A 24,312-nucleotide genomic window follows, 5' to 3' on the forward strand; every position below is an offset into this window, starting at 1 on the left:
GAATAAAAATCGTGCTATGTGTATTATTAATGTTTTTTAATTATAAAAATGTATGAGAAATCTTGCATTATATTTTTACAAGCTTTTTGATAAAAGCTTGTAAAGGAGTTAATACTGTAGCTCGTGTTGGAATAAACACTATGTATTTGTGCATAAAATATTAGCTACTTTAGTAGGAATTAACCATTTCCTGTATTTATGAACTTGTAATAAACCTCAGCATACGATAGTCGGTAGGCCCAATGAGTCTCTTCGCAGTAGTTTTTACACCTATGTGCGGCAATCACCCTGTGTTATTTTTGCCGTGGTTTTCGCGGTCGAATGTCACATTCCACGGTGATTTGTTTTTCGTGTTCACGTCTTATAAAAAAACGAAAAGTTGTATGTAATAAGAAAACTGTATGTAACGACGGACGTTGTAAGACTACGCGAAACTTTTTTTAGTGCACGTGCGTTATTTGTCACCCTCCAGCAGTTTGTCATTACTTTCGTCTCACGATAATCATCTGACATTGAAAAAATTGCACACAAAAATATAGGATATGTAGTAGTTTGTTGTCTCTGTGACGACGTCAATTAATATTATAGAAAACGATTTAGGGATGTGCTATTTCCGGGAATGCTCAGAAATGACCGAGAATGTCGAAAAACCCACGTAGTATTCGACAACATGCTATATTTTATTAATCATTATGTTTTCTAATGGCGTATCTTAATATATTATCAGTATTACCTGTTCAAATGGTTGGTAAAAAAATAAGCACACGATTAGCTTAAAACTGAAAAACAGATAAGTTGTAATTTCCTTTACAATTAATGATATAATCAAATAATAATTATATTGTGTAATAGTTATTTGTAGAAATCACGTGGTATTTATCACAGCGTTTATAGTTGGAATACAAGCACTAAACAGATCGGTTAAATTAAAGTGTATGTTCTAGAATATTATTCAAAAATATATTTATTTTTTACCTGGATCCAACATTCGGAAGATATAAAAGCGACCAGGAAACTTGAAATAAAGTAAGGTCTAAGTATAGAGGCCACTTTGGGACCATATTACATATTATCTCCATAGTTTGAAGTACCTAGTAATCAAATTATAAACATTAAACACTCCAAACTATGTCAAAACTATATTCTTATGCATCCATTAAAAGTATTAAGCTAAAATTATATAATAAGCTTTGGCATCGCTTTTCTACAAGTATAGTAAAACATCAGTAGTCTGACAATCAATTAGAAATCCACAATAGGTATACGTTGTATATGCATGTTAAACAGCCCTCATGCATTTAAAAATGTCAAAAACCATCCTGTTAAATATACAAATAAACTTGGGGTTGGATAACACAAGAACTTTATTTGTTTCAAACCATCTCATTCCGACTGGTCCCAAATAAGTTGGACTAGCTATAGGTGTTACTATAGGTATTTCGTATATCATGATTATGTTTCATTCTCAAGTTCAGGTGTAAAAATTAATGATAACCAGTTTGTTTTACCTAACAATGATGATGTTATTCTTTGAAAAATGGATAAATAATATTATATTAACATTGCGTTCATTCAAGGATTTTTTTTCTCAACAATAATTTGATTTACATTTTCATGATATTTGTTCTGTCATTTGAAAGTTTGGTGGGATATCAAAAAAAAAAAAAAATAATAATAATAATAATAATACATTTTGATCACGAAAAAGGCATTAGAAAGTCCATATCCAAGTTTATTATAAAATCGATGGGAAATTTAAAGTATCTAGTTATAATAGTATATTTTACTACTTAAATAATATATTTTGGTATTAAATGGATAGTTATGTCCCTGAAAATGATAGGAAATGATACTAAAATACATATAAATGATAATAACCTCGTTTATGGAAAATTGTTATTATTTTTTAAAGATGGTATTATATGACTTGGGTCATATTATGTACATTGCAGATATCTATTATCTATCTATTTATTTATTTATTGTTAGAATAGAAAATAGCAAGGAAAGTTAAAATACTAAACTAATTTATTTTTTTAAAGTTATTTAAATTAAGTTAATTCAAAGCAAATCGTTTAAAGATATTACAGTTATATAAGTTAGGTAATTTAATTTTTAATGTGGTGTGTATGAGAAAATGTACACATTTTAGACGAAAGAGACGCAAGTCCGTGAAAAATATGTCAGACTTCTAAGCGGTCATTGACAGCTTTGGGAGTAGATAACTAAAATATTATCTAGATTACGATAATAAATTATTCATAGAAATTTATCTAGATAAAAATAATGTATAAATATGCTAAAAGAATCTAAATAAATATAATAAATATGTTATGTAATTTATTTAATTTATCTAGATATGAAAATAGGTAAAAATGTACTTGTATTTTTTTTATACTTAATATAAAACATACAGTCTCATAGCCAGAAATCTTTCAAAGAGGGAACCACTAGATTAAATACCATGTATATAATATAGCTTTGCCCGTATACTACACAGATCTAGGGTGATATTAGGCTGCTTGGCCACGCTATAAATATGTTTTTGGAACGAAGAGTCTAACTATTTATCAATATTTTTTTACACGATTAATATTCGGCTTTAAAAATAAAATAAAACTGTGGTCTGTAGTACACATATTACTTGCATCATTGATTTTACATTGTTTTTTTTTAAATAATACTTTTATTTAAATTCAATAAATATACGTAGATTATGTCTCTAATATTTCCTAGTAAAATAAAAATAATTATTAAAATAAAAATATACCTAATTGTTTATAAACAACAAAATGTAAATTTCATATATTATGTTTACTTTTAATTTGTTCAGACATAATATTATGAATACTTCAGTTGGTTAGTTCAAAATGTTAAAATACAATTTCACAACCGTTTATTTTTTCACGGAGGTAGATTCCTACTTTCCTATTCACGAATCATATAAGTAGCAAGACAGTGTTAATTTTATACATAATATTATCTCTATACAGGAGATTTAGATTATCTTTTATGTGCGTATACCTACACAAAAACCGTGTCAATTCGTATTAATATCTTTAGAGGCGTAAATGACAAAAACTTAATTTTTTTATTTTAAAAAGTATTATATTTGTATTTTTTAAAATAATAATATGTATTGCATTTATTTTTGGTTTAGAACATATTATGTACCTATTTTATAAATATCAATTTCAGATTATCTTTTTTGGACGAGTGGGAAGAAGGTCAAAATTATACTTTTGCCCAATCACAACAGTATAATTTTCGGAGGGTCAAGGTAAAAGAAGGCCCACAGGCACAACTATGCCACTGAATATCTTGTTTATCCAGAAGAATGTTTAGCTGTCTTTGCGCACTCCGCGAATAGTGTGTCGAGATGGTAATATCCACGTGTTAGGTACCCACACAGTCGTCCCGCGTCCGTCGGTCTCGTGCCTTTTCCTACTGGCCGTTATGGCAGCGTGTATTTAATATACACACGATGAACCGGGAAATATCCAGAGTCTGGACGGGCTCGACTTTTGGACTAGGTGCGATGTGTCAGACGTCGCGTAGCAGCTGTGAACTCGGCTTTATTTTTAACCACGATACATGCGTTCCTACGGTTAGAGTCGATGTTTCTCACTAGCAGTGGACGCGCACGCGCAGGCTGGTTTTTATTTATATAATAACATACATACAACATTACGACGGCGTTAGTATAGTAATAATAACAATAATAATAATAATTTCGATCGGTGGCCTCGCGTTGGCATTATTTCTGGTGGCTCGTGAAGTGGTCGCCGGAAGAACGGAGAAAAATAATTTGTAACCCTATACCGCCGACGCCGTCTGCAGAGCAGTGGCCGATGTGTCGTCAGTGCCGGTGCAGCTGACACGATCGGTCGGTAGCGGCGGCAGGCAGCGGCTCTGCGTTTCTATTTTTAACGTGCCCGTTGCGCGACGTCACCTCCGGACGGCTGCCGCAGGGACCGCAGCGCGCTAGTGACAGCGCGCGATCCGCCGGCTCTGCGCAAAACGATCCGTCGAATGCGAAACGATCCGTCGAACGCGAAACGATCCGTAGACTGCTGCAGTGAAACCTGACGACGAGGATTATTTAATAACGCGATAACAATCATAATATTATTATTAATTCGTCTCTATTAATAAATAACTTGTGACTGTTGCGGACGCCGGGCCGGGGAACAACTACACCGAGGAAGTCACGCCATGGCCCGACATGGGTGATCTGGCCGACACCATCGACGATCTCATATGCAGTTTCGAAAGCGATGGTAGTAAGACAATGGACACGCTGATCATGTACCTGTTCTGCTGGGCGTTGGTCGGTTTTGCCGCGCTGGCCGTCGGAAAGTTCGTTTACAGCCGGGCGGCTCTGTACGCTGGCCGAAAATCGGCAGCCAGGACGGCTGCCGCGGCCGGCCTGGAACCGGACGCAGCCTCGGCTGCGGCTGCCGGCGACCGGAAATCATCCCAGCTGAACCACCACCGGGTTGTGCCACCCACGCCGCCGGTGGCCCGCAAACGGCTGGGCTCCAAGACCGGACGCACGTCCGCGGCCGTGGCCGGCGTTGCGGCTGGTCTTTCCGCCGTGCCGGCTGCCGCGGCCGCCAGCAAGGCGTTCTCGTCGGAACAGCAGCAGGCGGCCCACCTCCTGCATCACCATCACACACAGCACCCACGCCGGCCACCGCCTGCAGCCACCGGCAACGACCCGGACGCCGTCCGCTGGACGAATGACGTGTTCAAGTGGCTGTACGACGCGGCCGCCTCAACGGCTGGTGGCGGAGGAGAACCATCGGCCGTCGATTATCTGCTCGGCGAGTGGACGTCCGCCCTCAATGAATACACCAAAAAGTCGTTTGCCGAAGTGAGTCCCAAGTTATCCATCACATAACAATATTACAATATTATTACAGTCGACCCCAAGTCTTACACCAAATCATCAAAAATATTATGTCCGTATTACTTTCTATTATTAGAGCGTTGATGTATTTTTTTTTTAAGTTTTAAAAATCAGGTATCTACAACTGTCTTTATAAAACGACCTTAATAATATATAAAATCGTGGGTTACCCGATAGCCTGGGAATCTGCAAAATACTATTCGTTCAAAAAGCTGTCTAAAATAATACTTTATTTGCGTTGGTGTACGTAGTAATATTATATAGTTATAAACGATCAAATAGAACAACATTTCATTGAGAACAATAACATTAGAAATACCTAATCTATTATGTTTTTTACTAATTTTGTACTGACTAACTGTGTTATAACATATTTATACTTGTGTTGTGTATTAGTTACGATCTTGTATCGTAACAATACATATTTATCGTCTAGTATAACCAAATGGAAAAAGAAATTGTTTCATACAGTTTTTTTCTGACACCAAAATTAAAGATATAGGTATTCATTATCTCAGTTTCTATTATAGCATTGACGTTGTTTAGAAATGTTTTAGGAATGAAATAACCAATCCACCTTAATAATACCTATTTCATTATATCATTCGTTACTCGGATAGCTTGAACACTTGTAAAGCGCTATTCGTTCAAAAAGTGATTTTTGATAAGGATAAAATTAACGTTGGTGTAGAGTAGTATACAAATATTAAATACAACCAAATGTAATTGATAACAACAATATTCAGAATAAGACATTTCTTACAAATAATTTTTGAACTGTAACTGTTAACTGTATAATTTCTTACCATTAAATATTACGGAGCTTTCCTTTCCACTTTTCAGGTAGTCGACTTTATTATAATAGATAGGTTAAAAAAGTAATTATTAAATTTTTATTTGTAAAGCTTTATAATATTTTTTTTTTCAAATACATTGTAGCATTGATAAAATAACTTATAGATATTACCATACATATATTACCATGATATGAAAAAAATAGTATACTGAACAACCTATAAACCTGTTACCAACAATACTAGGATTGTCAACTATCATAATGTGTGATAAATACATTTTAAAACGATAAATATTAATATTGGGGCACAACTCAGGTAATACGCAAAAAATAATAACGCGAAAGACCTAGTTTTTAAGTTTTTACATCTGCCTACTATGCATCCAGAGTTTTACTTTTGATACACGTTGTATGTATTTTATTTACTTTTCAGAAATATTTAATTAATACAAAATTACGTTAGGTTAGGCTAGATTGTATTCAAACGATTAATATAACATATAAATGTATAAATAGAAATTCGTTTTCAGACTTTGGCACCCAAGTGCCCTAACCTATCTCATAGTTCCCTTAATGCGTTCACAATAAAATGTTCCTTGTGGTTTTCGCAATTTTATTAAAAATTTATATTGGACACAATCTGCGTCAAGTTCTATCGAATTTACGATTTATAACGTGTTTAACCTATCATCATTGTTATACCATATATTTTTATAATAATCTATCATTGTAAATTTATAACTCACATTCCTATACCTGTGTATACATTGTTGAACATTTGAAATCCCCTGTCAGGAAATTTCATTCAATCGATGCATCGAAAACCTCTTAAAGTGTTGTTTGTGTTTCAAATAAGTATTTTTATAGCGTTCTAGCGTAATGTTCAAGGTAACTTATCAATTAAAGTAATCGTAATGTATCTACTTACTTAATCTATAAGCGTTTTGATGAGCATTATATTTTGATGTTATAGTTGTCACCGTTGTCGAAGCCGACTGACGTGGAATATCCTATCATTTTACTTTGTGTCGTCTATCTAAAATCACCGCATCCACTTATTGCAGTAGTTTTTGAGAGATGATGACGTTTCATAATGTCCCGGGTGTAACCAAATACTTTATAGGCACACCCGCCTATACCGGATGCAATTTTGAAAAGCCGTGTTAATTTTTGTGTACGTCTTAACAATAATAATATCTTAATATTACTGCCCACATTCCTGTATTTAATCCGTTTTAAATTATCTCGACGAACTGTTTAACATGTTACCCCCTTTACCCCATTTCACAAGGGCGATTGTAAACTCTCCTGATGGTCCAGGTCTACTCCAGTACTACCTGACGGAAACGTGTAAACTCTCCCGTGTTTATTCCTGTACTACCTGATGGAAACATGTAAACTCTCCCAGGTCTAGTAAAAATCATAAAATAAATTTAATATACATTTAAGTTGCGTTTAAAAATAGTTGATCATATATAATAACAATAATAATAATAATAATAATAATGATATAAGTTACAAACACAAAATATACGTAAAAATGTTAAAATTATTGTTTTTGATAACAAGAACATACAGATTTTAAAAAAGTTAGGGAATTTATTTTTTTTTCCTAAAAAAATGTTTTAACATTTAAAACAACTCAGGAGAGAGTTAACATACTTCCTACAGGTAACTATAAAGTTAACTCGGGAGAGTTTACACATTTACTTTAGGTAAACATAATTTTGACCCGAGAGAGTTTACACATTTAGATTAGGTAAACATAATATTAACCCGGGAGAGTTTACTATTTTTAAAAATTGGGAGAGTTTCCCATCACCCGAAAACCAATTAACCTACATCAAATGAATCGCCATAAGGCAACCATGATGACCATGGCAAATGTGGACCCTTCCTTCACCTTTTAAATTAAACTAACGATTTACACTGTTGTATTACAAATGTTTAATTTATCGACACTAGCATATTATTGTAAATGTATGATTTGTTTTATAATTTACTATAATTATTGTATAACAAAAGGGCTCAAGAAGTTTAATTTCAATAAATAAATAATATACGTAACATACAGAACAACGAATAAGTATTATACCATCAGTTAAATATAATAAGTGGGCCTTTCTTGTTGATGACTTTTGCAAAAATTTTTTTGAAATATCATCGAAAATGCTTCCCTAGCTTTATATGTATTTTACCGACATTCAAAATATCTATTAACAATCCATTTTTATTACTATTTTTTTTTTTTAATTTTTTGTGATTTTTAAAGAAATTTTTAGCAGTTTTAGGGAATTTTTTCAGTTTTGTTTAACAATCGAGAGAAAAATGTCTGGTTAATTTTGCCAGAATTATACTTTTAAATTTTCCAAAAAAAAAAAAAAAAAATACAACTTTAAGTATAATTGTAAACTGTAACCATTAATTTATAATAAATAAATAATATTATTATCAGCGTTTCTAAAATATTTAGGTTATTAACATCAAAATATTTATAGCAGGTACTTGTTGTGTTTTAAATATTATGAATGCATTTTTTTTTTTTTATGCCATTTTTATAGGCCATCAATATGCCCTAATTGTATTACCTGTATTATTGTGTTGTGTTTATGTGTAATTATTATATATCAATAATACTACGTTACAGTTAATCTCTTTCAGGTATGTGTAGCAATTTTATTATCAACTCTTCAATTTTATGTATTTAATTAATAAATTGATATTTCAACTGCCATAAGCTATTTGAGTATTAACGGACCCTCGTCAATACTGTCGAAACTCAAAAACCACAAATTTTTAACCCCATCTAGTAATTGTAATTTTATAACTAGATAACAAATTATCCATCAATATAATTATATGTACCTATAAATAATGAACATTTGTTTGATTTTGATTAATTTTTGGATAACATCTTTACGTTAAATCATTTTTTATATCGTTTTAAATTATATTTCTTTATAATACTATTTGTCATGTCAAACTATCATGTACTGTTCTGTACTATTTTCCACGTAGGTGGTACTTTAAATATAAGTATATAAATAAATTAAATATTGTGTCAAATAATGAAGCGATTCTCAAGAGAATGTAAACTATAATTACTTTTGTTTATTGTTAACGAATCAAATATAAAAAATAAGCTTAACATAATTCCATCCCTAATTATAATTTTTTTTTAATTCTTACTACCCAGGTTCATAATTTTGTTTTTGTCAACTATTTACTATGCCCCGTGTTCTTAAAAAATCTTACCTTTATAGACATTAGACACATTAAGTTTTTTTGTCTTTAGAACAATCTATATATTATTATAAAATATAAATAATCACATGATACAATAGACAATATCATATGGAAAAAAAAGAATATTTGAGTAGGTTACATGTTAGATTTTAAGTTTCTACAGTTTTGATCATCTGCCAAATTATTTAATCGATAAAATCTGAACGACATTCACTAAAACTTATGATAAATCGTTATTTTATGTACTTACGGCTAAATCAAACATTAAAATATTATTATATAGCGATTATATGAATTATGTATAATCTAAACATATATTATACAAAACTGTAATACAGTTTTAATAATGAATAATAATATAATGTCTTTATATCACTATAATTTAAAGGTGTTAAATGATTCTCCAAAATTCTAAGTTGGAAGGGTTAGTAAAACAATTGACTTAATTTAATTGAATCTGAATTTAAAAATCTAATTATTATTTATACTATAAAAAATGTTTGCATATAGAATAAAACATACAGTTTTAAAACGAATAATTAATAATAAATAATTCATTGGTCCATTCAGAATTTACAACTATTTATTTATTTATTCGTTTTATTTTAATTTATTCTTCAAAAAGAATACCTAATCAGTTTTTTGTTTAATTATCACCCAGTTTACACATTATAATGGTGTTTTGAATTAATATTCTGTTAAAGTAATGCATCTTTTGTTATTTCTCCGTACCTATTGCACTCTAGGTGTAGACATCAGTCTACATAGGTAGCATACATAACATAAGTCATAGTTGGTGATATATCCAGTCAATTGTTAAATCAATAAATACATTTTATTCAAAATGATACATAATACAGCCATGATAAAATAAAAAAGGATTTGTTTCAACTAAAGTTGCATATAAAAATAATTGTAAATTAACTAAACAACTCTAATTTATTATAGTGGAGAATGAAAATTGTAATTAGGTTGATTAATAAATTAACTGATTAACTAATTGAGATTTAGAGTTAAGTTCATACAAAAAACTAATTTTCAATTAACTAGCTTTTAACTATTTTACTAGGTGGTTTCAAGTTCATGCCTAATGTCCAACTCTAAAAATTATTATAAAATCAAATTATATATTTTATGAATATTTTATCGAAACTCTGCGTTCACGATTTAAACCGCGTCACACTCACCTCTTTCTGCAGTAGATTTTGATTTCACGACATTCATACAGTGGTTTCGAGTTCGAGTCTTGTATTTTAACGTGATTCATATGCGTCTCCAGCTGATACAATGCTGACGTGGAAAACTGAAGTGCCGAACAGCGTTAAAATAATAGGTAATAATATATACCTAATTTATAACATTATTAATGTACACTAATATTATGCTTAATATTGGCGCGATGGTGTATAATATAAACAACAGAATGCGTGAGGTCCAAACTAATTGTGTACCTACGCTGTGAACCATAATCTTGTATTGAATTTAAATATATTCGCGATGTTATAAATTAGTAATAATTGTGCTTATGTTACTTTAACGATTACCGGACGAGATAATCTGCCGGTCATTTAACGAGAACTATTTATTTTTTTGAATATATATTGTGCATATATATGTGCACTTAAGTGCTAAGCCAGAGGATGATATAATGATAATAATGCAGTCTTTCATATAGTCGCAGAAAACTCTGTAATCTGACTCAGTCGTGACATATGATTTGAATTTATCGGTTGAAATTGGAAATGCACAATACACTTTTAAAAGTTAACTGCATATTCTCGAGTATTTGTGTTTAATTGTGCGTATTATATTAATAATAATAATGATAACGATGATAATGACATACAAAATGATTCATCACAAGTGTAATACAATGTTGTATATTGTATTTCGTGTCAAATGGTTATTGTTTGGTGTGGTATTCTTATGCAGGCATGTGTGCGTTTGCAAATAACAGACAATGAAGAATTGACGACGACGGATCGTCCAATTAAACGGGAACTAGTTAGCAAGCTTAAGTCATATAATTAAAATAACAATAATAATATTGTACTACCTATTGTGCATTCTGTTGTTTTCCATCTGTATACTGTGGTTGCAAATGTGTAACAGTTATAGACCATGGGAATCGGTGTCGAAATATTATGAATTATGATTTATAAGGAGCAAACAATTTGTCAGCCTTCCACAGTCGTTGACCATTCGTTGGCTTCTACTATTATGCATAGATGGTTAAAAAATAGCGGACTGGCCTTACCATTAATAATGGGTGCCCAGATGGAGATTATATTATGTTACAATAAGTTAACAGTGGTCATTAATATATTATGGTTATCAGTTATTAGTAGTCTATATCAAAAGAAAATTTATCAAATAAAAATAACATCTTAATATAACAACTGACCTTTTACTTATAGACTAGACAATCCGATACAAAATATACTGATAATCACATGCCAACATGGCACAGTAATGCAGCTGTTTAAAATATATATATATATACATATATTTATATTGAGCCACATCAGAGTAGCTCAGTTACCAAAAATCGCGATCTATCTAGGAATGGCAAAAACGTGATGAGGGCGTGTCTAAAGGTTTATGAATATACCAAACTAATAATGTTTAAAAACGAGTAAGTTGATATAAAAATTTAAAATTATTCAAAATTAATTTGTTTTGTTATCAATTATTATCAATTACCTAAAAAGCCACATTTTCACCTTATGGCCACCATACGTAATCACTGGTAATAAGTTTAGTATAGGAATGTGACAGTATAGAAATGATTCATCAATTTCTTTATTATATATTATATTTTATCCCATAATGTAGTCCATGCAGGTCCGTGCTTAAGAGGGGGATAGGTAAACCACTAAACCTTTCGGTAACTGATAGGTTAACCACAATTTACTATTATTTTCCAATTTCTAGACTAATTGTGAAAACAATTTAATTTTGTATAAAATTTCAATTTTATGAGCTTTGTTGAAACCTACCATTAAACTAAATAAATAATTAGCTTTCTAAGTCACTTTTTAGTGGAAATTCTTCTCGAAAATGCTGAAAATTTAATGGTAAATATAAAATTTAGTTGTGTTAAATTATGGAAATAGGAAGAATTTTACGAGTAAAACAATCATTTTTTTTCATTTTGCTTGGTCAAAACTTTCATCTCCCATCTTATGAAATTACGCCTCTCTACCATCTCCAGAGTATACAACAAAATATTTTATCAACTTATCTCTGTTAAATATTGTTTAGCACGTCTCTTTGTTCGAACTTCAATGCTCTTCACAATATCGGAAATTTACAACTATAGACGTTGACGGATGAACAATAAACTGAAAAACACGTAACTAAATCAACCTATTTCACACGACTACTTCTGTGTACACACGATACGCTGTGATAAAAATTGAAAAGAGACCTGTTTGAATTAAACTATGCTTGTTAAGAATTGTAAAATTATATTTTTATTTCACTTTGGTACTTATTAATTACTATAGTATTATTGGTGGTTATATTGATGTATATTGATATATATATATATATTATATTAGTGATTTACTGTGCAAGTAAATCTTGATTAAGGTACCTAGGGCCTTCTTACTAGGAATAATATGATTTCAATGATTATGTAATGAGTAAGGACAGGATCTAAATACCCAGTTTTTGGAAATAGATTTTTAATATTTCAATTAAAATTGTGTTACAATTAAGTTTTATTTCTCAAAGTTGGACTTAAGTTAACTTACTCTTTTTTTTTGAAATTCGTTGTGAATATTATTATGAGCTTAGGTACTTGAGGGGTAGTCGAAAAATAGTTTCATACTAGTCGGTGATCACATTCGTTTTATATTATAAATTATTGTCCATTGAATACTTCTTTGAAAAGACGCAATTACCAACTCTTTTAGATGATATTTTACGTACTAATATCATGTTATAATAGTGGATAACTATCTAGTATTTAATAATATGTAGTGTCTAAGTTTAAAATAATATGCACATAATTTCAAAGTTTTTTGAAAATTCCTCATGCATATTTGAGGGTGTTATGGTTATGGAAATTAAAATACATTACGAATCACCTTTCAAAATTCTAAATAAATTATTTTAAAGTCACTTTTTATTTTTATTTTGTCAATTTACGTCACTTTTGAGTAATGTGGTATCATCCATACTCTATTAAGTTTAAGTTAATATCATTGACTATAATTGGTATCTTATGTACTGGAGTACTATTCGGTTTAAATAAATATTATTGACTATATGCCACATTATCCTAGATTCCAGCACTGTTCCTAATGGAAGGTAAGAACATAGAAAATTTCAAATTATATTTAAAACTCAAGTTTTTGGGTCGGAAAAACTTTTATTCAAATGTAAAATAAACATATAATGCACACTTATTTAAACGCTTAACCAATACTAAGCTTCACACGCACGATAATCGTACCAATGCCTCCGCCAAATCACTCAGCTACAATGGGACTCCCCGTTTCAACTTCATTACAACTAGTTACTTTTTAATTTTTTTGTTAAAAAATATTCCAAGAGCTTAATAATAAAGTTGTTAATGTGAAAATCAAAAATATGAAATTAATAGACACTAATTTTTCAATAATAAAAACCTTTATTAGTCTTATAAAAAGAAAAAAAATTTTTTTTATCGAATAACTACTAGTAGGTACTAGTAGGTACTACTACTATAATTAATGTATCCACTATAAGAATATTTTACCTGTATGATATATATTTACATTTATTAATAACTGATTCCTAAAATGTGTTTAAAGAAAATAGTAACCTAAATTAACTTGACTATCAACACACTTAATTTTTAATTCTTTAAAATAGTTTTAAAACATTCGAAATATTATGTTCCTATATCCTAATAATAATAAAAAAAATAGTATAACTTTTAGCCAAATATTCTATAAGAACTTACTATGTTAATGTAAATATCTAGGTTAATTAAATCTCATTAAATTCTTTTGCATTATATGTTATCATTTGGTTTAATAATAGTGTCTTGTATTTCATTTTTATACCAAGATAAGCTGTTACACAACCAAAATTTTTGTTCTGAGAATTTTCATAAATATGAATGTCTTTTAAGATCAACAAAACAGATTTCGAATTCTTGTACTGATGAGAGTTTCAAACATTGAATATATAATACTAGAAAAGCGTCTTTTAAAACTTTCCGTTACCTTTTATCTCCGACAAAAAATATTATAGAGGGTATAATATTACTAAGATTATTGTAGGTACACGTAAAACCCTGTAAATAATAATAATAATTATATTAATATTTAAGACGGCCATTGAAACTACGAAATATTATATCATATAATAATATACGAATATTTGTTATGTATTTTAATTTTTTTCCACCTCTAATTGACTTGGTTAAAAAGTATTTAAAACAAAACCTATGTTAGAATAGGCTGTGTATTTTAATAAAATACGTTACTTATAATTAAGGCTCGGATTTCAATGGATTTGCGTATTTTTTTTTTGAAATGTATTACATGATGCTTCTCAAGCTATAAATGTGTTTCAAATAATCCATGTTGTGACTAAAACATTTTTAGGGTATTTTTTTTATAGTTTTATGACTATAAATGCATTTTTTTGAATATTTTTAAGGTATTGAAATTCAAGCCTTACTGCCCTTACTTATAGTTTTTTCGTAACAAAAACACATAGTTTTCAAGCAAATTAATCATGGAAATAATATACAAGTAATTACACAATAGGCATTATCAAAACCTGACGGATACGTAATCGTTATCATCATTATTACATATTTTATAATATTTAATCGTAAGCTTTATACTCGTTTAAATAATATGAAATGTACATATTTATGTAAATAGATTATAAATACATTAAATAAAAAATTTTAAATATGTTCACCGATTAAATACTCTTTTTTCTTAGTGATATTTTGTATTTTATTTTTTAAGAAGCGTCTGGAAAAAAAAGTTGTGAAGAAAAAATTAACACTGATTCATCTTTACGATTCTTCACCATTATTATAGCGGTACCTACATAACTACTTATTTAGTTTATATTATTTTGCGCAGTCTAAATAGTTAATCAAACAATAATTATACAAAACAATAATGCACATATTATTGTCTAGGTAATATTATAAGATTTCTCTAAAAAACCTAACATAAAATCGCGTCGTAAAAATATGCCTGCGAAGTATAGGGGTTGTTTGAATGTATTATGGTCACTGAATTTTGAATTTGAAATGATTTTCTGTCATCATTAATTTTATCAAACTTTTGTTTTCTATATTATTTTATATCAGCAACTGCTCATTAACCCCGAAGACGACGTTTTATAATCATATACTGTATTTTATGAATTATCCGACACACACGTACACCATATATTCACAGTAAAAACACTAAACCACTTTAGTATGAACTTTATGAAAACCGGCACTATATATACATACGTAGTAAGTTTTATGATCATTCATGCGTATTCCATGATCATGATATAATAAAAGGACTCGCGTAAATTAATCGATTTTTACTACAAACAAATTTCAGAGTACCACCGCACCACTATGGTTAGGTTGAGGCGTCTACACTCTCGGCATTTAACACTCTAATACCTATATCGGTACATTATTATTTAAAACTGGACACACGACGACAATATTAATTATTATTATTGTACTATTGTTGTGAAAAATCGTTTCATCATGACGTTTGTGAAAATAATATAGTGCTACCATTAATAATTTCACCGCGAAAATTAATTTTGCATAAACCGACGACGGTCGACGCGGTTATCGAATAAAAAGTTTGGAAATTGTTTTATCATTGAATGCATTTAAATATTATGTATATTTTTCGCCACAGCAAACAATCAGTATAAATATTGCATTTTTTTTTTTAAGCTTGACTGTGTTGAGTTATTCAATTTTAATATTTGTATAAATATTATGGGAATTAAATATTTATATTACTAGGTATATCGAATTTCTAATGTTTACCTGATTAACAAACGTGAGGTAAATAATAATTTTTTTTATTGGCTCTTTTGATACTTAATCGAAAAATAATAGCGTTTCATCTTACAAACAAGTTTGAAACAAAGATAGAATTTAGAGCATCAAGTATAATTTGTTTTAATTCAAACATACTGTCAGGTAATCAATTCTACACCCATTATTTCAACAACCACTTTTCAAAAATTTTTTTTATGAATGTAAATACTCTGAATAATATTTAACTTTGTAATATGAGATTAAAAATTGCAAGCTGTCATTTGGTGAGTAAAGAACTTGAAGAATAATGATGATAAAAAATGGCGAATAGTATTATATTTTCCTAAATTGTTGTTTTGTAACAAACTAAAATATAATGTAAAAGAAATATTTTCAAGAATGCTATTCTCTTCTGAAATAATGAGTGTTTTGCATCAAATGGATAGCATCTGAATATTCCTATTTATGATATCAGCCGTCGTTGAAAGTTAAAAAGAAACAAATTTCAGCACAAATAAAAGGATACCACGTCCGCATTTGTTGTCTTCGTTCAAATCCGTCGTATGCTCAGAAGTTCACATTAACCAACATTTATTTAAACATTAGTGTGAATCGACCTATTAGTATCCGTGTTTATACATCTAATCTCTATACCTACGCAAAAAATTGAATTATCGTCTATAACTGCAGATGACGAACTTCTAACTTGTGTGCGAATGATTAGTAATGTATAATCAATGAGAAACTTATATACCGTTTTACCTACCAAAAATTGTAATACCTATATCACCTATAATTAGGGGTGGGATTTCAATGCACTTTGCATTGTTTTCCAAAGCTTAATGTGCGATGCTGATGCGAAGCTCAATGGTCACAAATTTGTTTTATGTACTTCTAAATGAGAATAAGAAAGTTTATTTTGCATTTTTTGGAATTTTTTAGTTTTTAGATCATCTTCTTAATTTTTTAGGGCATTTTAGAGTTATTGGAGCATTTTTTGAGTTTTTGGAAACCAAGTATGAATTTGAAATTTTATTTTAAGATTTTTACACTAACATGGTTTTTATATAAATATGAGAGATTATAAGTAGGTAGGTACTCTAAATTCGTATTACATTATTGGACAAGGTATGAGTAAACACTATCCGTATTTCCTGTTAAATAATCTTAAGTCGGTAAAATCGACGTCCGATAATATCATTCGATGTTCAGTACGAGTTTTGTCGTCGTAAACACCGTTTTATTACTCTAATTAATTTTTTTTGGTTTTTTTAGGGCATTATTTAGGGGTTTTAGGTCATAAAAGCATTTTTTTAAGGGAAGTTTTTGGGTTGTTTTAGGGTATTAAAATCCCAGCCCTACTTATAATCATCATATGTTCATCTGGGTGGATAACAATATCATTCCAACGTAACGCATTATCGTAAATACGCATTTGAGTAAAATAATTTGAATTATCTTTTACTGAATATAAAATACTCTTTAAATAATTTTTTAAATAAGTGTTTTTAAAGTATAATTAAAAATATACATCATAGTTACCGAGTAATTATATAATTATTGAGCTATAAAAGTTCAAAGTAAACAATATGAAAAATAAATAAATAACAATTTATATCACAATTTATTAGAAAAACCAGTTATTTTAAAGCAAAGTTTTTGTATTATTTGCACATTACTCGTCAGTCATCAATCATCAATGATTGTACAAACAGTAAATTTCTTAAATAATTAATATTTTTTTGGGCTAATTCATTGTACTATCCCTCTCTACTGCATGCCGTAATGGTTTAGGCAATTATACATTTTTGTCAAATAAATTATTGAACCGGAGGCTCTGAATTATTTATGTGTTTTATTTTGCTCAAAATCATTATCTACAGAGTGATTAAATAATACAAAAATATTTGTAATTTCAAAAATGGTTATAGATTTGTATAACCTTGTTTTTGATTTAACGTGTACACCAATCAGTTGTTAATGTAACCGAAAAGCCAAGGAACTACCTACTACTGAAATTTATCTAATTAAGTTATTAAGTTAATAAAATTAGACGATTAAGTTCTGAAGTATTCGGGTTTAAAAGCTTTTAACAAATTAAATTTTTAACTTGCTAATTTCAAGCACATTTTAAGTACAGATAGGTAGGTAGGTACACTTAAATGTCAAAACATTATAAAATACGAGTAGTACCAGATTTTGACTCATTTTATTATTGCAGCAATGAGGTAATTTGCAGGGGTGTTATGGATGCTCAGTTAATAGTAAAACCCAAAGTGTTATAATTATTAAAAAAAAAATTATTGTTAAAAAAGTATATATATATATATATATATATATATATAATAAAGTAAACAAATTAATATTATTTATTATCGGACTAATCAATAGTAAATTGTTAAAAGTTGCGTAGGTAGTTTTAAATAATGAATACATTTTAAGTAGGCTGAAACAAGCGTTTTGATTTTATTAATATGTAACTGATCAGTGATCAAATGTAACAAAGGTACATATTTTATTATTTTATGTCTGTGAGGTTCAAATTCGCTGTAGGTCTATATATTTTAAAAATTTTTTGGCGGCTAAGTTACCTGATATTTTTAGGTGATTTCATCCCTACGAACTGTACACAACTTTAATTTAAACATAATTTTTTCTGTTTGTCTGTATAGGTAGTATACATTTATATTATTGATGTGTTCCCTTTTCGGTTGTATCTGTTACAAGTTAGTAAGTTCATGTTCGACGAGAAAACAACTATATTATTTTAAGAAAGATTCCCGGAGGATCTTATTAGGTAATAATTAACTATCTAGAGTTTGATTCACTAAACTAAATACTTATATTGAATACAAATTCGCATGAGTCCAGTATGTAATATAAAATACGACTGCCGGCGACGCTCATTCGGTATTTCGCTATTGCATTAAATTTCATTGCAAAAAGTGCTTATTGTGATCATAGTTACTAATAAATTATAAACAAGGATTCGTAACATTATATTGATAATGAAGTCGACTGGTAGATGGGCATTACCGCCTCGATCACTTAACTTTTAGAAAAAATGCATGATTGGTAAAAATAATTTGCAAAATTTTACTCCCTTGGCATCCCTATTCTGAGTTACGCCACTGCACATTGTACGCATCTACCTGTTATACTAATATATTTTGAGTAATAATAATCGTTCTACTCGAAACCATCTAACCCACATTGGTGTTTCTCAAACGACGCTAGAAATATGCGAGTATTTTTATCCTTCGAAGTTATTTATAAGTTTTACTGGCGAGATGTTGCTTACGGTCTCACTTATATACCTACCTACAATGTTCGCATCACGAATACCTGCATAATATAATGTTTGTACAGTGCACTGAGTGCATAGGCAGTTGATTAATATCAACGATACCGAATACAATTTTTTCCGTCTCAAGGTCAGTTGTAGTACAATAGTGTTTTAAAATTTCATGAAATATTTTATTTGTGTAAAAAATACAATTAAAAAAAAAATATAATATCTAAAAGTTTATAGTCTTAAATTTACAGAAAGAAAATAATTTTAAAAGTTGTTTAATTCTATTGAATACTAATAATATTAACAAATTATTAGCACTTATGTCCAATACGGACTAATTGATAAGTTATAAATTAACCGATAAATATAATTTAATACATTTAAAAGAAAACAATTATTTTTCATTATTTTATTAAAATATTTCAAGAAAAGTGAAATTTATAATTTAGAAATATTTCAAATTTAAAACTCCCTGTATAATTATAGATGTCTTATTTAATATGACATTTTATAAGCCTTATTTTAGAGTGTTTTATAATATGCAATCAGGTAGGTTTGAACAATAACATTTTATAAATGAATCTTAAAAATGAATTTATACCTTATACCATAGTTGTATTTTGCATTTCTTAATATAAAAAAGTTAAATATATTTAACTTGAACTTGCCAATTTTTTCTCGAATATCGTAAATGATTCTCATTCTTGTTACATACAACTAACAATTTTTATATAATATGATATTCACGGCAAGATTAGTAAATTCAGTAGAGCAGTCTACAATGTATTAAAAAAACATTGCTGCCCAGTAATATTTGCTCAAAATTATAAGTTGGATACCACAAAACATTGAAAATCCATATTAATTTAGTCAATATTTTTATTTTATTTATAAATTCAATGAGGGTAAGCTTACCAGATAAAGTGTGAATATACCTACGTGATTTGTGTATTTAAATTTAATTTGTTAATTTAATATTAAAATGTATAAAAATCATGAATATTATTTTAATACATAATAATTTTTCATGTTATCAACGGTTTATGTCTCATATGATACGTGTTATATAACTAGGACCAACAATTAATTATATGTCCTATGGCCTATACTACTATTAAATATCTATATATAATAATGTCTTGACGTCACCCAAGGTAAAATTTACTCTGGAAAAAAAAAAATAAATTCCAATATATTATTTTAAATAAAAAAATTATTTATGTTTTATATATTATACTGAAAATTATTTAAATTAATGATAATAAAATTGTGTAGTATCTATTTTAGAACTTAAAAAAAAATGTTTGGTTTTCACTACCTACTTCAAAGTTTACTGAAGGCTAATATTTGTATATCTTTAACAATTATTTCATGATTCTCTATTCGTTTGGTAGAAAACATATCAAAAATGTACTAAAATCAAAATTTGTTCTAAAAACTTACAGAATCTTAAAAATGGAAGATAAAATTTTGTACACATAACCGTTAGGTTATGAAACAAATTTCGGTATAAAGTAGCTATTGTTTAAAGTCTAAACTTTAGACTAACCAATAAAAATATGAAAATATGCATACAGATGTTGGCTGTAGTATTAACCGATGTGGGTTTGGTAAATCATATTATCATCCAATTTATAAGAATTTAAATTGAAAGTGTGGCCCAAATTACAGAATATTATGCAATTTTGTTTTCTGTTGTGGATCAGATTACCAAAACACATGTTTCGATGTGCCATAATTATAAGCATGTTTTTATTATTTTATATTTTAGTTCATATTACATACGTATTTAAATCGATTGATTAATAATAACTAGAGTTGCAAATGAATTGCAAACGCATATACTAAAATTGGCGCTAAGAGTTCTAATAAGAATTCTTAACATCTAAGTCTTAATTTCAAAAGCGGTGGACGTTTATTTTAGTACTCTTAGTTCGTCATCAGACTTCAATGCACCACTTGAGTATATATGTTCATAATATTACATGTATCACGATGTAACTACATTTTATAAGTGTTTGTAAAAAAAACTATAGTGTTTATTTATTTATGAATAGTATTCTTTTTTTCAACAAAGCACGAATAAAATGTCGACCTACATTCTCTTTAAATATTTACCGAAACCATAAAGTGTATTTGTTGTATCACGTTCGTAGTCGTATTTCGATATTAATATATTATAATATTATATCTTTCAAATTTAAATAGTTTTTGACACTCGTACGAATGATAAATAATAATATTCTTATATTGTATTGTATAGCAATTAATCACGTGTGTTTTCAAAATGTACCACTCAATATTTATCGTCGAAATTATCGTGAAATCAACTGTATTATAAAAAACTACCCGAGCCAAATTGTTCCATAAAATTATTCATCAATTGCTTAAGTTTTTGATTTAAATCGGTTTCGTGTTGAAATACGGCAGGGTAGTTCATCAAGCATACTCATCCTTTTTTTTTGAAATCAACAATGCAGTTATTCAAAGTCTGATTAAAGAGTGTTCCACGGAGACAAACTATTTTGTTTTTTGAATGAGAACCCTTCTTTTCTACTTTGAATTATTTATACAGTAGACACTGAAAATGCTGACATATACTCTCTAAAACAAAACTCGAACGAGTAGTTTTTCAAGTATTTAACTTTGTATGCTAAGAATAATAATAGGTCCACGATAATGGATTTTAAGGTTTTAAGAGATATGGTTTTTTTTTATTAATTATTGTCGAAATTACTGTTTATGTATAACAAAAATTATAATTCGTAAAAATGGTCCAAGTAAGAGTATGCTCGGTGAATCGTTCATCCTGTATTTAATATATTTTAGATTCGAAGCGACACAATGGATGCATCGATCTTCCAAGTTACAAATATATTTATGATTATTATATTTAATTGGTTGGCTGTAGAAAAGCAGTTTAAAATATTTTGCGTAGAATCTTTGGAAATTGATTAGAAAATGTATTTCTAAAATAATAATATGATATCATGTGATTCGTTGATTCGTTCAGTATCTCTAAAAATTGGCCGATATTTAAAAAAAATAAATATATATAACATTTACTGTTTAATATGATTATATTCATAGAATACATTTTACATACATTTTACGTCGTTGTCATATTAAGTTACATTTTTAGTATCCCATAAGACGGTATAAAGTGCTCAAACGACAAACTTTACATTGCTATTCTACGATAGCCCATTAATTTTAAGTATAATCTCTTCACTGAATACACCGTGGCAGCTTAATGTCAATATTGCTGTTACGCGTCTTGTCTGTGGGATTATTCGTGAATAAAGTCAGAATTTCTCTTTAAATAGTTTCAAAGGTTAAACAAGTATCACTACTGTTATCCAAAATATATCGATATATATAATATATATATATTTTTTTTTTCATAAATGTTGAACCTTTTTAAACTTTATCATACTTATGCGCACTGTTATTTCTTACGATTTCTTTTTTAAGTTAACTTACTATACTGACTTAATTTCATTTTAGAAGAAGTACCATCGAGATGATATTTATAATAAAGTCTTTGATCTCTGTGTAAATGTATTATTTGAAACTATTGGAGTGGTTGTCCTTTCAGATGAGAATGTATTTATAATGAAAGAAAAACAAAAAATAACATAGTCTGAAAACCAAAAGCTCTGATGAAAATTGTTGAAAGTTACAGATTTAAGCGTATACCTATTTGAAAATGTAATTTTATTTTGCCATTTCACCATAAAAAACAATGGATTACAAATGGAGCTAAAGTTCCTTATTACGTGCAGCTTAAATTACATATTTTTATTTATAACTTAGTAATAAATTAGTAGTATTGGAATAATTTTTAAAATGTGTAGCTTTTCTTTTCAACAAAATAATGTAGGTACTGGTTAATTCACTTAAATAATCATAATTTCATGATAAATAAACTTAATTTAATTATCATAAAAAAATAAAAAAATACTAAATAGTTCTTTTGTGTAATTTTAATCTAAGTACCTATACCTATATAAGAAATTTTTTATTTAAAATAAAACTGAAGCCGAGAAGGTTAGTTTTGAGTTTAAGAAGTTAGATCAGGCTCAGAATTTCAATGATTATGCCTCTTTATTAAAATAGAGTTCATGAAATATTTTGAATTTTTTTAAATATAAACAATTTGAAGCACCGATCTGTGCCTGATCACAATTTGCATGAACTCTCTTAAAGTTTTATATGGAATATTATCTAGGTCGCCGTTCTTAAGTAGATGACGTTATGTTATCGCCTGGCAGTTATAGTTAATATTAAATTATATTTGTAAGATTGTAACGATAAAAGTTTAAAAAAGAAAAAAGAGAAAAGAAAAGACATTGAAACTCTTGTTATCTTGGAGCTTGTCAGAATTACATTATTTACATTTTTAAAGAATAATGCAAAATCAGTTAATTTAATTAGGCGTTGAGTGAACGTCAGTGTATACACATTACCATAATAAATTCATCCTGATATCCAAAAAAAAAATAATATTTTTTTAACAAATTTTAAATGAGTGCTGTCCATTTTTTAAGTGATAAGAACAAATCGTTCTACGGAAGTTTAAAATACTCACCAAATTTTAAGTTAGTACATAAATAAAAAACTAAAGTCGTATTTTTTTGTGTGTAATCAATAAACATTTCTAATCATTCATATTCGAATACGTTTAAAATAAAAATGTTTGTCATAAGTTCATCAAAATTTAGGAGAATAGGAAAATTTTCCATCTGGAAGTATTTCAAATTAAGTACAATATTTATACACAAAGTGCCCAAAATTTTCTTATCCAAAAGGGTAACACTTTTATAATTTATTAATAGTTACCAGAATCTACGTATTTTATTGGATAATATTTTAAAATATTTAACTACATAATGTTAATACTATTGAATAATACAATGTTTATCATAATAAAATTTATGATTTAATTATCGTAGGGGTCATTACACGCTTCAACGGCGTACATTATTATTAGGGCTAGGGACTTATAAGAGTTTGCATATTTTTCGATATTCATTCTAAAC

At 28.7% G+C, this 24,312-nt stretch overlaps 1 protein-coding gene across 2 annotated transcripts in view; it reads left to right on the forward strand.

The window, feature by feature from the left end:
- The first annotated feature begins 3,860 nt into the window (after positions 1 to 3,860).
- LOC107167911 (uncharacterized) overlaps positions 3,861 to 24,312 on the forward strand; it is a 133,620-nt gene continuing 113,168 nt past the window's right edge. Inside the window, exon 1 of one of the 2 annotated variants that reach the window (XM_089215137.1) lies at positions 3,861 to 4,876. In XM_089215137.1, coding sequence (XP_089071263.1) covers positions 4,226 to 4,876 — 651 coding nt within the window. In that variant the 5' untranslated portion in view covers positions 3,861 to 4,225. The remainder of the gene's footprint in view (positions 4,877 to 24,312) is intronic. The other variant, XM_089215135.1, reaches the window with a different exon arrangement.

Source organism: Diuraphis noxia, unplaced genomic scaffold, assembly GCF_037042655.1.
Source record: "Diuraphis noxia isolate RWA-SAM2 unplaced genomic scaffold, SU_Dnox_SAM2 contig0001, whole genome shotgun sequence".
NCBI lineage: Eukaryota > Metazoa > Arthropoda > Insecta > Hemiptera > Aphididae > Diuraphis > Diuraphis noxia.